Source organism: Gadus macrocephalus, chromosome 9 (assembly GCF_031168955.1).
Source record: "Gadus macrocephalus chromosome 9, ASM3116895v1".
In the NCBI taxonomy this organism is placed as follows: domain Eukaryota; kingdom Metazoa; phylum Chordata; class Actinopteri; order Gadiformes; family Gadidae; genus Gadus; species Gadus macrocephalus.
The window spans coordinates 9,117,534-9,138,881 of NC_082390.1; the positions used below are offsets into that span (position 1 = coordinate 9,117,534).

The window sequence follows — 21,348 nt, forward strand, 5'->3', positions numbered from 1 at the left end:
GGAAATCAGCATGTGCGCCTCCAAGAGGTGCACAAGTTGAAGACCGACGCATTGACAAACGCGAAGACTTCTAGGACCGATTCTGTCGGGATTCTGAGGGAAGCTCTGTATCCCAAACAAAGCCCTTTGTTGACCAGATGGACCAGAATCTAACCATAAAGCTCCTCAAGGTGTCATCAAATGGTGTTCGTGGCCGGCCCTATGAGTTGACTGTTCAACGTAAACAAATACAGATTTTTATTTACAGGCTATATTTACAGGCGTTTCCCAAACCTTTACGTACACTGGATGCAATATTAGCTTATATATTCTATTTTAAATGAATATTTTAAGAAAGTCCTATTAAAAAAATAAAATAATGATATCCCATTATGTCAAGCTCTTCGTATTTTTTTAATTTGCATATAATGCTAAATTAGAAGATGCTTTATAAATAATTAATCAAAAAAATGATTTTAGAACCCTTCTTGACAGCATCGTCTTTAATTTGATGGAGCTCCTTCAATGAGTCAGTAGGTAGGCTACAGGTTTCTTCTACCGTTCACATTGTTACCAGCAGAATAATGGGTTTAATATGATTAATAATAGTGAAAAATAATTATGTAGGCCTACTGGAGTCTCAGTGGATAAGCTGTAGTTAAATTAGGTGTCGTGGTTAGTGTCACTATAGGTTTATCTTACGGTGTAAAATAACTTTACATAAAGTCTTACTTAATTATAACTACATGGTGTATAATCGTGTGTTATATGCGGTGCATAATCCATATTTCAACTAAGAAACTAACTTCCATATCTATGTATTGAGCGGGTGGTCAGGCCCTGAGGCGTGGTTCCCCAGCAGGGGTCTGATTGGTGGCTGGGTTGGAGGCCAGCTCAGTGTACCTTTTGGAGAGGCCAGCTCCGCGCTCACACCAGCGCTCCTGACCCGCCGACGCGCCATGCCTCGCTTTACAGTACACATCCGCGATGAGTGGTTGGCGATTCCTTGTCGAGATCCCACAAAAACCATCCACTGGCTCGGACTCGAGGCTCTCAGACGTTATATTAAAAACAAACCCGACAACGGGGGGATCACCACTCTGAAAGACGTCCGTTTCGTGGTGCGCAGGTGCCAGGGACAGGGTCTGTTGGACGGAGAAGACACCATCGAGGATGCGTTGGAGGATAATGACTTTTTGGAACTCGGTAACAGCATATGCATAATGGCATAGTTAGTGACGGTCGTTTGTATTCATTGTTTGAAATGTATCGGTGTTTTTGGTTCCTGTATATTCGTGCATAATTGCGCGCAGAATTCTCTGCAGGATAGATGTCACTTTGTAGCGTTATTTACTTGGGTGTCTTTCTTGATCATTAATTGCGTTGTGTGGTGATTAAATATGTTTTTTAGCGATGGAAGGGGACACCATGTCTACTGAGTTCATCCCGTCACAGCCGGGAGTTTCTCACCTGTATCCTTATCACGTGCTGTACCGTTCCGAGGGTCACGGGATGTATTTCATGACATGGTTATTTCATTACACTTATACTTTGCTGGGAAAGGCGTAATATCTAAAGAAATCCTATTCCTAAACGGTGTATAACAGAACAGCAGCTTACAGGGAACCCAAAGATGTAAGTATATGTTAAGGCAGTCTGTCGTCAAACGGTAGGCCTAAGGCCTAGGCTGCCTAATCAAAGGTGTGTCAATATGCCCCTCTTTCCAGAATATTTGCATGGATGGCAACAGCCTGACATCAACAGACTTGGTCAATCTGGGTAGAGGACTCTACAAGATAAAGGTAATAATCAACATATGGACTGTCAACTGCCAATCAATGTTAATATTTACCATTCCCTTAATCCTGCTCTCCGAACCGCCCGCAGCTCACTCCCGAAGCGGAGACCAAAGTGGTGCAGGCCAGAGAGCTCCTGGACACCATAGTTAAAGAAAACAAAGGTTAGGACACTACTTTACTTTGTTTACCATTACACAAAAGATCCAATCAATCATTACCTCGCCATGCCAAAATCAGTGCAGCGTACGACTGACGTTTGGCTCTCTCTGTCCGTAGTGGTCTACGGAATCACCACTGGATTTGGAAAATTCGCCCGTACAGTCATCCCTGTGGGCAAACTCAAGTACAAACAACGTTGTCCTTTTTCACCTATAGACTCTGCATTGCAATAGCCCCCTACCCCCCCCTTACCCCCCACACCCCTTTAACACACTTAGCATTGTTGAGCATCTTATCCTAGCTATCTCTGTTGTATATGGGGAATGGGTCAACCTAGCGATTGTTAGCGCTCGACACTTGGTTCAATTAACATCCTTGCTGTACCGACAGAGATATTTTGTTGTTTCTCTTTCTTCTGACAAATGTACTTGTTGTAAGTCGCTTTGGATAAAAGCGTGTGCTAAATGCCCTCAATGTAATGTCCAAAATGTAAATGTCCTATAACGTGGCGATTCGATGTAATCATGGGTGATTCATGCTCTCTTTCTCTCCCCCAGGGAGCTGCAGGAGAACCTGGTGCGCTCCCACTCAGCAGGTAGGTCTCCGGTCTCCCCTGCGCTTCCTCAGCCGGGCGTGTAGCGCTGTGTGTGTCCTCATGTCCCCCGTCTGTTTTCAGGGGTGGGGAACCCCCTGAGCCCGGAGAGAACCCGCATGCTGCTGGCCCTCAGGATCAACGTCCTGGCCAAAGGCTACAGCGGAATCTCCCTGGAGACGCTTCACGCCATGATCCAGGCCTTCAACGGTAAACCGCCGCTGCCGCTTCAACTCAACCCTTTGATGAGGGGCGGCGTACGGCTCAGGTGGTGGAGCGGGTCGACTGTTAACCGGAAGGTTGCTAGTCTGATCCCTGGCTGTCGAGGTGTCCCCGAGCGAGACCCCTCACCCTGACTGCTCCCGACGCGCTGGCTGTCGCCTTGCATGGCTGACCCCGACGTCGGTGTGTGAATGTGTGCATGAACGGGTGAATGTGAGGCATTGACCTGTGTTTGACCTCCGAGGGCAGAGGCACGCGATGAAAGGGCCGTAGGGGCTGGGGAAACGGGGTGCTGACCCTGACCTTGTCCCCGCAGCGTCCTGCCTCTCCTTCGTCCCGGAGAAGGGCACCGTGGGGGCTAGCGGGGACCTGGCGCCCCTGTCCCACCTGGCCCTGGGGCTGATGGGGGAGGGCCGAATGTGGTCCCCTAACAGCGGATGGGCCGATGCGAAATACGTAAGAGCTGCTTCAAAGTAACCCTCTATTGACTTGGCAAACAGCCCAGTCGCCCTGAGTGACTGACGGCTCGACAGCGCATGCATCAGAGATCAATGCTTCTGTAAAGACCAAAACATGTTTGCTTTGTGATGCCCCCCCCCCCCCTACCTTCCCACCTTACTCACCAGTCGTCCCCTCTCTGCTCCCTCTTCTCTCGACAGGTCCTGGAGGCCCATGGACTTAAACCAATAGTGCTCCGACCCAAAGAGGTAATGAACGCCTATAGCTGCTCTCTCATGTGGGGATGGTCCGGGGTTCACCTTGACGTATGTAAACAGACCTGTGTTTGCATTGTTGGGAAAGAGGAGTTGATACATCTTGATAAAAGAGGCTGCACACGGGATACAAAAGAGCAACCTGCAGATACAGAAAGAGGATAAGAGAGGGAGAATGTTTGGGTATTGTTACAATAAGTGTGTACATTAAGCGCCAGGACGTACAACGGGGGTATGGGGGGGTTTTGGGGGGGAGGCTATGCAGAGTCTAGGTGAACTCTGAACACGTGGGTCTTGGGTCTCATGTGGAAGCTGGTGGATCAAGGTTAAACAGTAACGGAAGCGTCTGCTTCCAGGGTCTGGCTCTGATCAACGGCACCCAGATGATCACCTCCCTGGGGGCCGAGGCGGTGGAGCGGGCCCAGGCCATCGCCCGGCAGGCAGACATCGTCGCCGCCCTCACCCTGGAGGTGCTGAAGGGCTCCACCAAGGCCTTCGACAGCGGTGAGGAACGCGGGTAACCGGACGCCATGGGGGCCGGGGCGGCATGTGGCTCAGGAGGGAGAGCGGGTTGGCTGGGAACCGGAAGGTTCCCGGTTCGATCCTCGGCTCCTCCTAGCCGAAGTGTCGAGGGTTTCCCTGAGCGAGACACCTCACCTTGACGGGCTGGCTCTCGCCTTGCGTGGCTGACTCCGCCGTCGGTGTGTGAACGTGTGCATGAATGGGTGAATGTGTGGCAGTATTGATAAAGCGCTTTGGGTGGCCACTGGTTAGAAAAGTGCTGTATAAATGCAGTCCGTTTACCATTGTCCCGGTCTTCCCGGTGTCCTGAGCTAACCCCTGTTGTGGTGTTGGATGGTCTGTATGTGTAGAGATCCACGCCCTGAGGCCACACCCCGGACAGATCGAGGTGGCCTTCCGTTTCCGCTCCCTGCTCGAGTCGGACCACCACCCCTCGGAGATCGCAGGTCAGTGGGCCTCGTAGAGATCTTCCTGATACCGATTCCGATGACTGAACTTGAGTATCGGCCGATACCGAATATATACCGATACAGCAGCATCTAGCATTTTAACTACTAATAGCACTTGTTCTTATTGATCAGTTGACTTGCTAAAATAATTTCTTTCAAAACGACATAATTATTTATTTTTTAATTATTTACCATTATAGATTATAATCTATATTTATTTTCCTGTATAGTAAATGAGCGAGTCACGTGATGTATCAGATCGGCGCAAAGACTTGTGTACTTTCCGATACTGTAATCGGAAACAACTCTAGCCAGCAGTTCTTTAAATGCGGTAGCATCACTCCGTACATTGACCGTACTCCGTCACGCTGCATCCAGCCGTCCTCCACGTGTTAGTGGAGGACGCCGCGGGGCGCCGTCATGGGATACCTGCTCATGACGGAGACATCTCTCGTAAGGTTTGTGTCCGTCTGCTCTCTGAGGGTTGCTTGTGTTCCTCAGAGAGCCACCGGTTCTGCGACCGCGTTCAGGACGCCTACACCATGCGGTGCTGCCCTCAGGTACCGTCGTCGAACCTCCTCTCCCCAGAAACGGTTCCCCGTCTGAGCGGCCCGGTCACGGCTCTCATGGACCGTCTCCTCTCTGCCTCCACAGGTTCATGGGATCGTTAACGACACAATCAACTTCGTCAAGAACATCATTAACACGGAGATCAACAGTGCGACTGACAATCCCGTATCCTTGCGCCACGTTGTCACACAGCCCAGTATTAACCGATATTTGAATACATGGTTTGTTAATTTTAACGCATTTTGAAATGTGACTGTGGAAACATTAGTTCCCTGATTGTTTGGATAAGATGGTGTTTGCGGAGAGAGGGGAGACCATCTCCGGGGGCAATTTCCATGGAGAGTATCCTGCTAAGGTATGTAATGGCTTCACAATCCTTTAGGTTATACACATCAGATCAAAGTATGGTATGTATGGTTTGAGAAGATAATTCTGTAACCAGTGCACTAAATAGGAGTACATATTGAAATGTATCTACAACAAAGCAAAGCTACAGAGAGATGTGAGCCAATCCCAGGCTCGTTGAATCCCAAGAGAAATTAGTCCACTGTCTTTAAAGTCATCCATTGCACACCTTTGACCCACGGTTTCCACTCAAGCCAACCCAGACCATGATTTACATTTGCAACACTTATTTACAATGAGTACAATATTCAGAAGAAAGAGAAAAAGCACTAACAATTGCTAGGTTAACCCTATCCAAAGATAGCTAGGATAAGATTCTACACAAGTACTATTTTTAAGTGCCAGGCCATATACATACAATTAGTGAGCAAGAGGGGTGTGTGGGGGGGTGAGAATGATCACCGATTTGTGTTTTGTTTTTATTGTGGGACACTTTGGATACATCTGCTAAATGCCCCAAATGTAAATGTAAATGTGTTGGTCTTCCCGTCTCTCGTGTCCCCCCCCCCTCCGGTCAGGCCTTGGACTACCTGGCCATCGGGGTGCACGAGCTGGCCTCCATCAGCGAGAGGCGGATCGAGCGCCTGTGCAACCCCTCCCTGAGCGAGCTGCCCGCCTTCCTGGTGAACGAGGGCGGCCTCAACTCCGGCTTCATGATCGCCCACTGCACCGCCGCCTCTCTGGGTGAGTGTTGGGCTCACTGTCACACGCTACACACACGCTACACACACGTTACACACACGCTACACATAAACGACTACACACACACACTACACACGCACTACACACGCACTACACACGCACTACACACGCACCGCCGCCTCTCTGGGTGAGTGTTGGGCTCACTGTCACACGCTACACACACGCTACACACACGTTACACACACGTTACACACACGCTACACACACGCTACACACACGTTACACACACGCTACACATAAACGACTACACACACACACACTACACATGCACTACACATGCACCGCCGCCTCTCTGGGTGAGTGTTGGGCTCACTATCACACGCTACACACACGCTACACACACGCTACACACACGCTACACACACACTACACACACACTACACACGCACCACCGCCTCTCTGGGTGAGTGTTGGGCTCGCTGTCACACGCTACACACACGTTACACACACACTACACACGTACTGCAACGCCGCGTCTGTGGGTGAGTGTTTTCCCGCTGCCACATGTTACACACACGCTACACAAACGCTACATATACGCTACACACACGTTACACACACTGCACCGCCGAGTCTCTGGGTGAGTGTCCTCCCGCTGTCACATGCTACACACGCTGTATCTCTGGGTTAAACACGCTTTAAACAAGCTTTAAACACACTCCGTCCCTGGGTTAAACATGTCTTAAACACGCTTTAAACACACTCCGTCCCTGGGTTAAACACGCTTTAAACACACTCCATCCCTGGGTTAAACACGCTTTAAACACACTCCATCCCTGGGTTAAACACGCTTTAAACACACTCCATCCCTGGGTTAAACACGCTTTAGACATGCTTTAAACACGATTTGAACACGCTCCATCTCTGGGTTAAACACGCATTAGACCTGCTGTAAACACGCTCCATCTCTGGGTACGTGTTCTCCCGCTGTCACATGTTAGACACACGCTGCGTCTCAGGGAAACGCCAGGTCTCCTGCCCGCTGTCACACAGTAAGCACTCCAGTGTTGTGTTTGGAGGTTAAAGTCTCCAGGACGCTGCTTTTTCAAAACTCTTCAGATTAAACAGTATGTACTCTAACCCATGGTGGGTGATAACTAAACATCAAATGATTTTCAGATTAAATAGAATGTACAACTCTAACCCCTAGTGGATGATAATTAAACATTGTATGATATTCAGATTAAACAGCGTGTGCGTACTCTAACCCCTAGTGGTCGATAAACAAACGACCAGATGAGATTGTCCTAAAATTGTGTCCTTAAAAAGAAGTGCTTCTCCCCCCCCCCCCCCCCCCCCCCCCCTCCCTCCGGGTGCAGTGTCGGAGAACAAGGTGCTCTGCCACCCGTCCTCGGTGGACTCACTGTCCACCAGCGCTGCCACGGAGGACCACGTCTCCATGGGGGGCTGGGCGGCCCGCAAGGCGCTGCGGGTCATCGAGCACGTGGAGCAGGGTAGGCTGGGGGATACTCTCTACACACTTCAGGGGCCGGCGTGCGGCTCAGGAGGTGGAGCGGGTCGGCTGGTAACCCGAAGGTTGCTGGTTGGATCCCCGGGGCTCCTCCTAGCTTGAGTGTCGAGGTGTCCCTGAGCAAGACACCTCGCCCTGACTGCTCCTGGCGAGCTGGCGGTCGCTCTGCATGGCTGACACCGCTGTTGGTGTGTGAATGTGTGCATAGATGGGTGAATGTTAGGCAATATTGTAAAGCGCTTTGAGTGGCCACTTACTAGAGCCATTTACTTGCATAATAATGTCCTCATAGCGGCACAATTAATGACAGGGTGTTTAGTTTCTGTCCGTCTCTTCAAAGAGTTGGCCATATATACATACGTGTGTGTGTGTGTGTGTGTGTGTGTGTGTGTGTGTGTGTGTGTGTGTGTGTGTGTGTGTGTGTGTTTTGAATGAAGATTATGTGTGTATTTAATCAATTGTGCATTTTAAAGGTGCATGTGTGTAGAATTAAGTGACATCTAGCGGACTCGGCGGAAATGGAATTTAATATTCATAAGTAGGTTTTGATTAGTGTAATCCCATGAAAAAAGGTTTTGAGGCCTTTATCTCTACATGACCTCCTCCAGGGAGGCCGCCCTGTTGTTTCTACTGTAGCCTAGAGGGGACAAATGGCTATAGAGAGAATGCCTTCTGAATTTGTTATGTGTTTTGATAGCTATCTCACTTGTGTGTGTGTGTGTGTGTGTGTGTGTGTGTGTGTGTGTGTGTGTGTGTGTGTGTGTTAAATTATTGATTGTGTGTGTGTGTGTGTTGAATGAACCGTGTGTGTGTGTTATTTACCCTATGTGTTTATGTGCGTGTGTTCTGAAGTGTGTGTGTGTGTGTGTGTGTGTGTGTGTGTGTGTGTGTGTGTGTGTGTGTGTGTGTGTGTGTGTGTGTGTGTGTGTGTGTGTGTGTGTGTCCAGTCCTCGCCATAGAGCTGCTGGCCGCCTGCCAGGGCATAGAGTTCCTGCGGCCCCTTCGGACCACCACCCCCCTGGAGAAGGTCTATGACCTGGTGCGCAGCGTGGTCAGGTAACGCGCGGCCAAGGTACACACACACATTCCACCGTACCCAGAGTCCCGGGTTAATGTTTACCCCTTCCCCCCCCAGACCCTGGATCAAGGACCGGTTCATGTCCCCCGACATCGAGGCGGTCCACCGCCTGCTGCTCGACCAGAAGGTGGGTGTCCCTGGGGTGGCGACTGATTAGAGATGTTCCGGTTAGACCCGGTAGTCTGGCAACAGGAAGGTTGCTAGTTCGATCCCCGGCTCCTCCTAGCTGTGTGTCATGGTTTTTTCCCGAGTGGCCACAGTTTAGAAAAGCGCTTTATAAATGCAGTCCGTTTAGGGTGGAGGTTCAGCTCTGCTTCATGGTCTGTCGCCCCCCCCCCCCCCCCTCCTCCAGGTGTGGCACGTGGCCAAGCCCTACATCGATAAGTACGAGACCCAGCTGTCTAGTCCGGGGTCGCGGCCCATCTCCCCCACCTCCTTCTCCCTGGAGCCCCCGCTGTCGCCGCGGAAACGGGTCCGCCACGAATAAGCCGGCCGCTGAATCGGGCGTTCATACGATGTTGGACTCCCGATGTCACAGCTCTGAATCTTAGAAGGTTAACGTGACCGTCAGTTCATCGTTTAATGACACTGTGTCTGGGCATGGAGAATAATAAATCTATAATATTAAATATATCATAAATTAATGCTTTGCTGTGCCGATCTTTACTTTAGCGCCTTGTCAGCCGTTGTATGTGTGAAGTCTTAAATCCTTGTTGAATCAGAACATTTGTTATGCAGTCCAATTAGGGGGATTAAATCAATTAAGGCCACACTGGCTCAATCAACACCATCAATCGGAACTTGTCATGTGCCATCAATTGACTGATTGCTGTGACGAGAAGGGGGTGTGGCGTTTATGGGTCGTGAAGAAGGCGTTGCCGGTCGTGGAGGGATGTGGCTTGACAATCATACGCACAGTTTGTTTATGACCAGGAACAATGATGGGGAAAGCCTGCCATCTGCTGGTTTCAGACTAGAATAAACATAAATACACAGTGCTAAATATATAATTATGCTTTCTTTAAATGTACATGATTGTAATTAAGTCCTTTGAAATAGACTTGGCTATACTTTTGGCTTTCTTTATAAATATTACAATAATAACTCTGCAAGATATCCTATAGTGATAACACTTTATTTTAAATCCATCACAATCCATTAAAGTGCAAGAAGATGTATCTCTTGGTTCAAAGCAATAATATACAGAATGGGTTAGTTTAATTACTTGTTATTTCCTATGTCAAACACATTTAATCAATGTACAGCCATGTCACCTTAGTTGAATTTGTGAAACTCCCAAACTTAAATGAAACATAACCATGAATTTCTGAGGAGCTAACTATAGATAGAATATCTGTACATTGTCAATAAATTGTTTTCAGAAACTGTAGAATGAATAGTCTCTTATAAAAGGTCAAAATTAGTGGATTAACCAAACCATAGTTCTAAGGACTCAACTCCAGTGATCTACTGTATGCAAAAAGTGTTGTTATCATCTGAAGCATCACAAAGTATTGTTAACAATGCTATTTTGTTCTACAGTACTATTATCACAGTACTTGGCACACAGTACTTGTATTACAGTGCTTCCAGCACTTGTACAGTCCTGTTGAACCAAAGGTGTCTGTAAAAGAGTCTCATGTAACACCATGAAGACATGTCCTACAGAAGCATGTGCTACATGTAGGAGCAGGACGCCTAGCGTAGCCTAGTGTAGCTTAGCATTAGCTCAACACCGGACTGACCATAAGAGGGGTCCCAGTGGAAACCCCAGCTCACAGGGCCCCCCTTCCACACTGTCATACGTCCTGCTCCATTCAGGTCACGTCAATGTCACCTGGCTGCGTGGGAGGAGTTTATCAACAGTCAACGCTGTGGGGGTCAAAGGTTAAGGAGGGATGCACCCTGGGTGAACCCTGGGTGAACCCTGAGAGCGCTCTGCTCATGGGTGAGAGAGCACCGTGGAGACACGCAGAAGAGGAGCTGTGCAGACGGGAACGCGAGTAAAGGAAATGAGCACGAATAGCCCTCGTCTGATGACATGTTGGACCGGCTGGCAGTGGGGCTGGGCGGTGTCTCTACGGCCCGGGGGGGTTGTGGTGTCTCTAGGGGCTGTACGGAGGTGCTGCGTGGTGTCTCTACAGCCTGTGGGTGGTGCTGTTGGTTGGGTGGTGTCTCTAGGGGCTGTGGGGTGGTGCAGGGTGGTGTCTACAGCCTGGGGGGGTTGTGGTGGTGTCGTCTATGGGCTGTGGGGTGGTGCAGGGTGGTGTCTCTACGGCCTGGGGGGGTTGTGGTGGTGTCGTCTATGGGCTGTGGGGTGGTGCAGGGTGGTGTCTCTACGGCCTGGGGGGGTTGTGGTGGTGTCCTCTATGGGCTGTGGGGTGGTGCAGGGTGGTGTCTCTAGGGGCTTTGGGGCTGGACTGTTGGTTGGGTGGTGTCTCTGGGGGTTGTGGGTGGTGTTGGGTGGTGTCTCTAGGGACTTTCGGTGGTGGTGTTGGGTGGTGTCTCTAGGGACTTTCGGTGGTGGTGTTGGGCGGTGTCTCTAGGGACTTTCGGTGGTGGTGTTGGGTGGTGTCTCTGGGGACTTTCGGTGGTGGTGTTGGGTGGTGTCTCTGGGGACTTTCGGTGGTGGTGTTGGGTGGTGTCTCTGGGGACTTTCGGTGGTGGTGTTGGGTGGTGTCTCTGGGGACTTTCGGTGGTGGTGTTGGGTGGTGTCTCTGGGGACTTTCGGTGGTGGTGTTGGGTGGTGTCTCTGGGGACTTTCGGTGGTGGTGTTGGGCGGTGTCTCTAGGGACTTTCGGTGGTGGTGTTGGGCGGTGTCTCTAGGGACTTTCGGTGGTGGTGTTGGGCGGTGTCTCTAGGGACTTTCGGTGGTGGTGTTGGGCGGTGTCTCTGGGGACTTTCGGTGGTGGTGTTGGGTGGTGTCCCTAGGGGCTGTGGGGCTGGCCGGCCTCGTCTGCCAGGTGGAGGATGTAGTCGGCCATGTCGTGCTCGGTGGGGGCGTCTGACACCACCCAGGACTCGTTGGCCGCCGTCACCTGGATGCGGCAGATGGGACAGTTCCTGCTCTGCCCGCTCCTGGGGGACAGAGGGGGGGTCCATCCGTTCATCCAAACCTCCGGAACCATCTCTGTCTCGGCTATCTACATCTTTACTTTATTTATAATCTCTAAAAATCTATTTTCAGAGATTTAGTTTATTGATCGTATCTTAAAATTGAAACAATACTAAAAGCTAATATGTTTGTGTGAGTTTGTGTATGTGTGTGTGTGTGTGTGTGTGTGTGTGTGTGTGCGTGTGCGTGTGCGTGTGCGGAGCCGTCCTACCATTGGTCGATGCACTTCTGACAGAAGCTGTGTGCGCACGGCAGCATGAGGTCCGACCGGCCGTCCATGCAGATACAACACTCCTCCTCATCCGTCAGCTGCTTCACCCTGCAGGAGGAGGAGGAGGAAGGGAGGAGTTATGGAAATGATTTGGTGACTCACCGTCCAACAGGGGAGTGCGTTTCTCCTCGCCCTCGCCCTCACCACACCACGGTGAAGCTACAGGCGTGATTAAACTACCATGGACCTACCGGCCCATCCACATGCTGGCCTGGCAGGAGTCGGTGGAGGGCAGCTGGGCCGAGGGGCCCTCCAAGGGGCCGTCGGGGCCCAGCACCTGGGCGGCCTGGCTGGTGACGTCGCGGTACAGCTGGGTGAACTGGTACAGGTTCATGATGCGGGTGGCCTCCACTGTGCCCGTCTCCTTGTTGATCTGGAGGAAGAGGAGGGGAGGGAGGAGGAGGAGGAAGAGGGAGGAGGAGGAGGAAGAGGGAGGAGGGAGGAGGAGGAGGAGGAAGAAGAAGGAGGAGGACGGTGAGCAGAAGGAGGAGGTGGAGGAGGAGGAGTAAGAGGAGGAGGGGGAGGAGGTGGAGGAGGAGGGATGGAGGAGGAGGAGGAAGTGAAGCACAGCGCCCCAACAAACACAGACACACCAGACCCAGTAGGCCAGAGAGCCATGATGTGCCCACGAGACTCAACACCCCCTGAGCAAACACTCTCAGTCTCACCTTAGTGCACAGTGCACACTTTGTCTCACCTTAGTGCACACTCTCAGTCTCACCTTGGTGCACACTCTCAGTCTCACCTTGGTGCACACTCTCAGTCTCACCTTGGTGCACACTCTCAGTCTCACCTTGGTGCACACTCTCAGTCTCACCTTGGTGCACACTCTCAGTCTCACCTTGGTGCACACTCTCAGTCTCACCTTGGTGCACACCACGCGCACGGCCACCTTCCACAGGGCGCTGGCGTCGGAGCCGGGCTGCACCTCGAAGAGGAGGTGCTTCTGCTGCCCGGCGGCCAGCTGGGCCGTCCTGAGGGGACAGACATTAACATCCAGGGAGATCAGCAGACGCTTTTATCTAAAGCGACCTACAATAAGTACATTAGTCCGAAGAAAGAGAAACAATACATCGCTGTCGGTACAGTTAGGAGGTGTGGGGGGGGGGGGGGGGGGGTGTTGTGTGTTGTGTGCTTTGTGTTGTGTTTTGTGTAGTGTTTTGCTCACACGTCGTTGAGCTCCGACACCCTGGCCAGGAACTCCTCGTAGGTGAGGTACCCGCTGTCCCTCACCAGCCCCGCGTGCCTCACCAGCTTCTCGGGCAGCCGGCTGGCCTGGCCCGAGAGCTGCTGGCCCATGGCGGCGGCGGTGGCGGCGGTGGCGGGGGCAGGGGTTTGAGAGGGTGGGGAGGCGGCCTCAGTCGGCGTAGAGCTGCACCCTGGAGAGGGAGGGAGGAGAGAGGAGGGGGGAGGGAGGAGGGAGGAGGGAGGGGTCAGCATCAGCTAAATCAAATTGTAGGTTTTGTGATATAACGACTACTTCGTACTACTAGGGATTCGTAGGTCTGTCACAAAAAGGAACAGACAGGTACTTGAACGTGACATTAAAAGATCTTTTAGCACAATAATACACATTTTAATAGCTACAAATGGTGTTTGGTTTCTTGTTGGAATTAAAGGGGTTATATTATTCCACCAGATGTGAGTGTGATTGGCCGTGACATCCGTTTGTAATCTGCCCATCCCTGTGACATCACTAGTGGGCGTACTGTCCACCTAGATGTACTGGATAGAACAATGTTCCAATGTTTAACGTGATAAATGTTGCTTATCTATCCTCCTCTGATGGATAGATCAGCAACATTTGCCACAGTCCACTGGGTAGGCAGGTTGACGGATCTACCAAGCGTACTAGGTGGACACGCCCACTTGTGGTGTCACTAAAACACAGGAGAGGAAAGATTTTCAAACGGCTTGTATTCGCTGATCACACTCCCCTGGTGGCATATCACATCATCACATCACATCATCATATCACATCACATCACATCAGATCACCCCTCTAAAGGCTCAGGCCTGCCATTGCCAGGACCTTAAAATGTGGTCATGGATAAGTCGTGCTCATGTTTTTGAAATGTTATAATATTCTTAATCTTCTGTGGTTGTGGACAGGCCAACACGACAGCACTTAGAGCCCCTCATTAGTCGGTGGAACACTTTGGTTCTGCGCAGTACATGCCACAAAGCTGCAGGCCAACAACAGTTTAATGAATGGAGGAATGTTGTCTATGTTGGGTTGTATATGTTGTATGTGCTGTATATAAGTATGTTGTGCATACGTTGTTTTATGTGGTATGTCTTGTATATGTTGTTTGTGTTGTATTGTATATGTTGTATTTGTTATATATATATATATATATATATATATATATATATATATATATATATATATATATATATATATATATACACACACACACACACATACATACATACATAGGTTGTATGTATGTTGTATATGTTATGTTGTTTGTATGTTGTATATGTATGTTGTATAGATTGTGATGTATATGTATATGTTGTATATGTGTATGTTATAGATAGGTTATATATGTTGTATAGATGTTATTTACGTGGGAGACCTCTTCGCCAGGATGTAATCACATCTTAAAGTTTGAACGTAGATGTTCAGGCCTTTCTCGTCTGTCGAAAACCCTCGACATGGACTCAGACCCTGTCACACAACAACTCATCATCACATCCATGTGCATCGTGGATACCATAATACTAATAATTTATCAATAATAGTGATCATTATACCATGTTTCCCAGCTGACTGAACACTCAGTGGTTATAGGTGAACACGAACCCCCCTGGAGACCTGAAACAGTCCCGACAAGAGGAGAATAGATCCTTACCTGGCACTGACCCGGGCTTTCATCACGGGCTTATTGATCGATATTATTGGTGCTATTGATAAAGTAGGGCGAAGAGGTTTCAGTTGGCGTTCAGCGCGGATGGATACGCTTGTTGACAGAACGCTGTCGCTGCATGATGACGCACGGTGCGTATGCGATGTCCGAATTTAAAGTTATTATCAATAATCAATTCGCTAGAACTAACTTTAAAGTAAAGTATGGCCATATGTATAAATGGGGATTCTTAAAATGATCATACTTATATTAATACTTTTAATTCGCTATAACTCGTTTTATATAATACATTAGAATGACCGCCAGGGGGCAGCATTGTGCGGAATGTACACAAAAATCCTATTCTGCAGTTCCGTCTGTGCGTGGTCAATGGATTTAGTTGTTGGTTGAACATATATAATACAAGCCTAAAATAAATCTCGGTGTAATTGGCAATGCTGTTTTTAGCAGATGTATGTGTTTCTCCAATATGACACAGACATAGTTGTATGGTTGTGCATTTATTCACTTGGTGTGTGTGTGTGTGTGTGTGTGTGTGTGTGTGTGTGTGTGTGTGTGTGTGTGTGTGTGTGTGTGTGTGTGTGTGTGTGTGTGTGTGTGTGTGTGTGTGTGTGTGTGTGTGTGCGGGTGTGTGTGCGGGTGTGTGTGCGTGCTTGTCCGTGTGCGTGTGTGTTTGAACCTTTGTGCATGCAAGCAAATGTGCACACTTTTCTGAAATTGCTTTGCATCGACTTTGGAATATCCTTTTTAATAAAAAACAAAGTAAACCTAATATTCACACTACGATCAGGTGAGATCGGATCAGACACAATATGAGACTCAGACTCACAATGATAACTAATAGTAACATTGAAAACAGTAATGTATTCATCACTTTATTACGAAGCACATCCATCCATGAATCCCGTTTAAGTTCTGGACGTCTCGGTAGTTCTGGGGGTCAGAGCGGCGCACACCATCAGGATGGACCCCTCCCGGCCCGGCCCCCCAGCCCTGACCACAGCACCCCATCTGTCCAGAGTAATGAGCCACAACCACCACGGAGACCTAATGACGATGTATGATCGACAACCATAATGGAGCCGGAATCATTTTGCCCTTGATTTTCGCGCACACGCACACGCACAACGACAACCCACACACGCCCACATTATGATGTCATTTACGAAGAGCTTCTGAATTGGCTCGTCAACATAACATAAAACCTGGTGGCAGAATGTCATGATTTTTATTAGAAATGCAACAACCCAAAAGTCAAGAAGCGAAGCGACATAGCAGAGGATTCTGGGGCAAAGTACAAAGAAAACTAAACAACGACATGGAGGTTTCTTCTGTAATCAATATCAGGATTTCATTGGAAAAACAACGTTAACGGTACATCTTTAATTCAGATTAAACCAATTGTAAATCTCAACAAAACTAAAACAGATATGCAGTCCGGTAAAATATGGATCGTTTGAATTTAACGTCCACAGCCACTGTCCCGAGATGAACCCGTACGAGACTGAAACCTTCCAGGACGGGAACACAGAGTCCCAGTACTAATGCCTCGTTTGCACCGAGTGGAGCGGCTCGGAACGGCGCGGCTCGGGGCAGGACAGCTCGGTTACGCTGAATCTGGCTCACGTTGCCTCCTCCGACTCTACCTTTATGGTAGGGCGGGGTTTAAGCCGGATGGCGATAACCGCGGCAGCTACGAAAGCAAACTTTTGCGTGTCATTTGCTTCAATAAACGAAGCTTTCGCCTTTCCAGAAATGTCCAGAAATACCTTGCGGGTACAGTGTTTGTTTGTTTTTTATCCCCCTGTCGCACAGATGTGACGATTCTTTTGACCAATCAATGGACGGCATTGTGTAGCTCCACCTTTTTTGGCACCCTTTCAGACCGAACCGAGCCGCCCACCTCGGTGGACACGAGGCCTAACTAACGCCTCGTGCCCACTGCACCGTCAGTTGTCCGTTGCCCATTGACTTTGAATGGGGACGGACGCGCAATGCATTGTGGATCCGTCCGTTCGTTTGGAGCGTTCGCCACCGTCAGAAAGTTGAAAAATGTTCAACTTTTTCGGCAGCGACGGGTCCGTCATCCAATCAGATCGCGTATGCAAATTTAAGCACTGTGACGCGACTCGGGCTCTGACGATACTGGAAAGCGGGAAAGCGGGTAATCTTGCATCGCAACAAGCAGGAAGAAGCGGGAAGAACCCGGCGAAGCGATTTGATTGGCTGACGGATGCCTCTGCAAAGACTACTCCCCCATCCGTCAGCCACGCCTTCCCACGTCCGTTGACTGACGGTGCAGTGGGCACGAGGCGTAACAGGCGGTCCACACGCTGACCGTCCTCAGGGTCTTGACCATCCTCAGAGTGGAGAGGGCTGGGCGGCCTTCAGGGTGCCGAGGGCTGGCCGGTCCACACGCTGACCGTCCTCACGATGAGCCAGTCCTGCTGACTGGCCGTCACCACTATCCGAACGCACTGGACCTCAAAGCCGATCTTATGGTGCACGTTGTGCACCTCGATGCGGCCGTCCTTAAACTCCCCCAGCGTGATGTAGGAGGTGCACTGCTGGCCCTGCCTGGACTCCGTAAGCCTCCGCCCGACCTCCAGCGCCCCGCGGTGCAGGACGTCGCTCTGCCGGTCGTCCGACCCCGTGACGACCCTGATCCGGCTGATCCTGGCGGACTTGTTAAAGATGACGACCAAGAAGTCCCCGGTGAACGGCGGCTTCCCCCAGAAGTACTCCTCGGCGACGCTGCTGTAGGCCCGGCCGACGTCGTAGCTCTCGAACACGTGGATGTTGGTGTGCAGGCGGGCGGGCGGGTTGTCGGGGACGTCCGCCGAGTCCTCCTCGAAGTCGTCGTCCTGCAGCTTGTTCTCGGCGCCGTTGTACGAGGAGTAATAGCCCATGTGCTGGAACAGCGAGGGCCGGAAGCGGATCACGTCCTTCTGGGCCAGCAGGCCCCTGAAGTGGAGGAGGAGCCAGTCGCACGGCATCTCCTGGTAGAAGAGCAGCAGGAAGCGGGCCAGGCGCGGCAGGTCCCCCGAGCGGTACAGCTTCCCGATGTACCCCAGCTTGGAGAACTCCAGCATCACCCAGTAGGAGCCTTCCCGGGAGGAGATCACCTTCTTCAGGGAGGTCAGGAAATTCCTGGAGCAGCGCACGTCGTCCTCCAGCATCATGTAGAAGTCCGAGAGCTCGGCGCAGAAGTTGAGCAGGAAGGCGTAGTCGACGTTCTGCTTGGAGCGGAACCGGACCCGGTCGTCGGGGTCGTTGAAGTTCCTCTTCAGACCGTCCAGAGGCGGGTAGTACTCCTCCGGAGCCTGGATGACCAGCAGGCGCCCGGCGAGAATGTGGTGGGCAAACCTCCGGGAGATCTCCTGCACCAGGTGGTCACACCACGCCAGGTCGAAGTCCGCCAGGTGGACCACCACCACCATCTGCTGTAGCTCCTCGTAGCTGGACTGGCCGAAGACGGACTTGATCGTTTCTATCAGGTAGTTCCCCTTTCTCCGTTTGACGGACGACAGGCCGATGGTGAGGAACTCTGTGTGGGAAAGACATTTTGGTAAAGAAAAAAAGAACTGAAGGATTAAAACCCAGGCTGTAACCCTAACCCAGTGATTGCTAGCACACTCATGCTTCAAAACAACAAGCCAGATTCAACTAAACTCCAGTCCCTTGAGTTCTTCAACAATGAGACCGTGGGTGGGGTCTTTGCTGACAATTGCTCTTGTCATTGCTGACAAGAGCAATGGAAGACGTATTATTTTGTTTTCCATTATTTTAGGTTATCAATATCTATTCTTTTTGGAAAAGGGATAACACACAGAATGATACGAGGGCCACTCACTCCTGCGGTTCAGGGGCAGGCCCGCCAGGTAGCGGTACGTCACGTTGATGCTCCCCGAGAAGTTGGCCGGCTCCCGGAGCCCGGGTACGTCTCTCTCTGGGGGCCCTGGGGGGCCCGGGGGCAGCAGCGTCTCGCCCAGGGGCCGTTTCTCCGCCTCCTGTGGAGAGGAGGACCGTCAGCCACCGGCGCCTGCACCACGTCTCCACCGCTCAGAGGAACGCAGAACCAGGGACCAAAGCACCACGCAGAACCAGGGACCAAAGCACCACGCAGAACCAGGGACCAAAGCACCACGCAGAACCAGGGACCAAAGCACCACGCAGAACCAGGGACCAAAGCACCACGCAGAACCAGGAACCAAAGCACCACGCAGAACCAGGGACCAAAGCACCACGCAGAACCAGGAACCAAAGCACCACGCAGAACCAGGGACCAAAGCACCACGCAGAACCAGGGACCAAAGCACCACGCAGAACCAGGAACCAAAGCACCACGCAGAACCAGGGACCAAAGCACCACGCAGAACCAGGGACCAAAGCACCACGCAGAACCAGGGACCAAAGCACCACGCAGAACCAGGAACCAAAGCACCACGCAGAACCAGGGACCAAAGCACCACGCAGAACCAGGAACCAAAGCACCACGCAGAACCAGGGACCAAAGCACCACGCAGAACCAGGGACCAAAGCACCACGCAGAACCAGGAACCAAAGCACCACGCAGAACCAGGAACCAAAGCACCACGCAGAACCAGGAACCAAAGCACCACGCAGAACCAGGAACCAAAGCACCACGCAGAACCAGGGACCAAAGAACCACGCAGAACCAGGAACCAAAGCACCACTCAGAACCAGGGACCAAAGCACCACGCAGAACCAGGGACCAAAGAACCACGCAGAACCAGGAACCAAAGCACCACACAGAACCAGGAACCAAAGCACCACGCAGAACGAGGGACCAAAGCACCACGCAGAACCAGGAACCAAAGCACCACGCAGAACCAGGAACCAAAGCACCACGCAGAACCAGGAACCAAAGCACCACGCAGAACCAGGGACCAAAGCACCACGCAGAACCAGGAACCAAAGCACCACGCAGAACCAGGAACCAAAGCACCACTCAGAACCAGGGACCAAAGCACCACGCAGAACCAGGGACCAAAGAACCATGCAGAACCAGGAACCAAAGCACCACACAGAACCAGGAACCAAAGCACCACGCAGAACCAGGGACCAAAGCAGAACCAGGGACCAAAGCAGAACCAGGGACCAAAGCACCACGCAGAACCAGGAACCAAAGCACCACGCAGAACCAGGGACCAAAGAACCACGCAGAACCAGGAACCAAAGCACCACTCAGAACCAGGGACCAAAGCACCACGCAGAACCAGGGACCAAAGAACCACGCAGAACCAGGAACCAAAGCACCACACAGAACCAGGAACCAAAGCACCACGCAGAACCAGGGACCAAAGCAGAACCAGGGACCAAAGCAGAACCAGGGACCAAAGCACCACGCAGAACCAGGAACCAAAGCACCACGCAGAACCAGGGACCAAAGCACCACGCAGAACCAGGGACCAAAGCACCACGCAGAACCAGGGACCAAAGCACCACGCAGAACCAGGGACCAAAGAACCACGCAGACATTCAGGGCGTTCAGCAGACGCTTTCATCCAGAGTGACTTACATTGACAGAAGTACATTGGTCAGAAGAAAGAGAAACAACAATATATGACTGTCGGTACAGTAAGGTTCATAGATCCAAGTGCCAAGCACTAACAATCTAACGATAGCTAGGATGAGACGCTACACAATGCTAAGTACAATGCTTCAAGGGGTTCAACACTAGGGTGGGGTTCAACACTAGGGTGGGGTTCAGTGCTAGGGTGGGGTTCAACACTAGGGTGGGGTTCAGTGCTAGGGAGGGGTTCAACACTAGGGTGAGGTCCAGTGCTAGGGTGGGGTTAAATTCTACGGTGGGGTTCAACTCTACGGTGGGGTTCAACACTACGGTGGGGTTCAGCTCATCCCGTGGTCACCGCTCGGTGCTGACTCACCAGCACATACTCATTGTCCATGTAGAGGTTGAAGAAGAGGAGGAAGGTGATGAGGAAGACCAGGACCGGGATCGTGGCGCGCTTCCGAAAGCATCTCATCCTGTCGACGGCCTTCACCACCAGCCTCATGGCCTCCGGCCTCGGCCCGGACACGGAGACGGAGACCGAGGAGGAGGAGGAGGAGGAGGAGGAAGAGGAGGAGGAGGAGGAGGAGGAGGAGGCTGCATGGACCGCCGGCTCGGGAACTACGGGAACACAAGAGGGAATATGCTCCAATATAATTTTTACCTTCCCGATAACGATTCCTCAACTTGAGTATCGGCCGATACGAGTATATACCGATACAGCTTCTAGCATTGTAACTACTAATAGCACGTGTTCTGATTGAAGGGTTGCTTCTATGCTTCTAGTTCAGTGTGAGCATTCCTGTTTTTCCGACTTAGCTTGAATGCCAATGGTCGGAGTTGACACGTTTCCGATTCCGACGTTCCACCTCCGACCGTTAACGAACGCACC

At 51.1% G+C, this 21,348-nt stretch overlaps 3 protein-coding genes across 3 annotated transcripts; 1 reads left to right on the forward strand and 2 right to left on the reverse strand.

Moving 5' to 3' along the window:
* Window positions 1–874: 874 nt before the first annotated feature.
* Window positions 875–9,305, forward strand: hal (histidine ammonia-lyase). The gene is made up of 20 exons (XM_060061654.1): window positions 875–1,185; window positions 1,391–1,451; window positions 1,587–1,614; window positions 1,707–1,781; window positions 1,867–1,939; window positions 2,055–2,121; window positions 2,495–2,532; window positions 2,614–2,739; window positions 3,068–3,207; window positions 3,411–3,458; window positions 3,821–3,968; window positions 4,337–4,432; window positions 4,937–4,995; window positions 5,090–5,170; window positions 5,295–5,360; window positions 5,929–6,094; window positions 7,432–7,566; window positions 8,531–8,639; window positions 8,719–8,788; window positions 9,014–9,305. Exons 1-20 carry the CDS (start codon window positions 939–941, stop codon window positions 9,146–9,148), a joined length of 1,968 nt encoding a protein of 655 aa, XP_059917637.1. The 5' UTR covers window positions 875–938; the 3' UTR covers window positions 9,149–9,305.
* Window positions 9,306–9,780: 475 nt separating this feature from the next.
* On the reverse strand, window positions 9,781–15,044 carry rnf141 (ring finger protein 141). Its single transcript, XM_060061712.1, has 6 exons — window positions 14,906–15,044; window positions 13,216–13,426; window positions 12,913–13,021; window positions 12,239–12,420; window positions 11,988–12,095; window positions 9,781–11,739 (listed from the first exon to the last, which is right to left on the reverse strand). The coding sequence occupies exons 2-6, from the start codon at window positions 13,344–13,346 to the stop codon at window positions 11,589–11,591; spliced, it is 681 nt and encodes a 226-aa protein (XP_059917695.1). The 5' UTR covers window positions 13,347–13,426; window positions 14,906–15,044; the 3' UTR covers window positions 9,781–11,588.
* Window positions 15,045–16,964: 1,920 nt separating this feature from the next.
* Window positions 16,965–21,144, reverse strand: mgat4c (mgat4 family member C). Its single transcript, XM_060061679.1, has 3 exons — window positions 20,833–21,144; window positions 18,774–18,930; window positions 16,965–18,467 (listed from the first exon to the last, which is right to left on the reverse strand). Exons 1-3 carry the CDS (start codon window positions 20,959–20,961, stop codon window positions 17,308–17,310), a joined length of 1,446 nt encoding a protein of 481 aa, XP_059917662.1. The 5' UTR covers window positions 20,962–21,144; the 3' UTR covers window positions 16,965–17,307.
* Window positions 21,145–21,348: the final 204 nt, after the last annotated feature.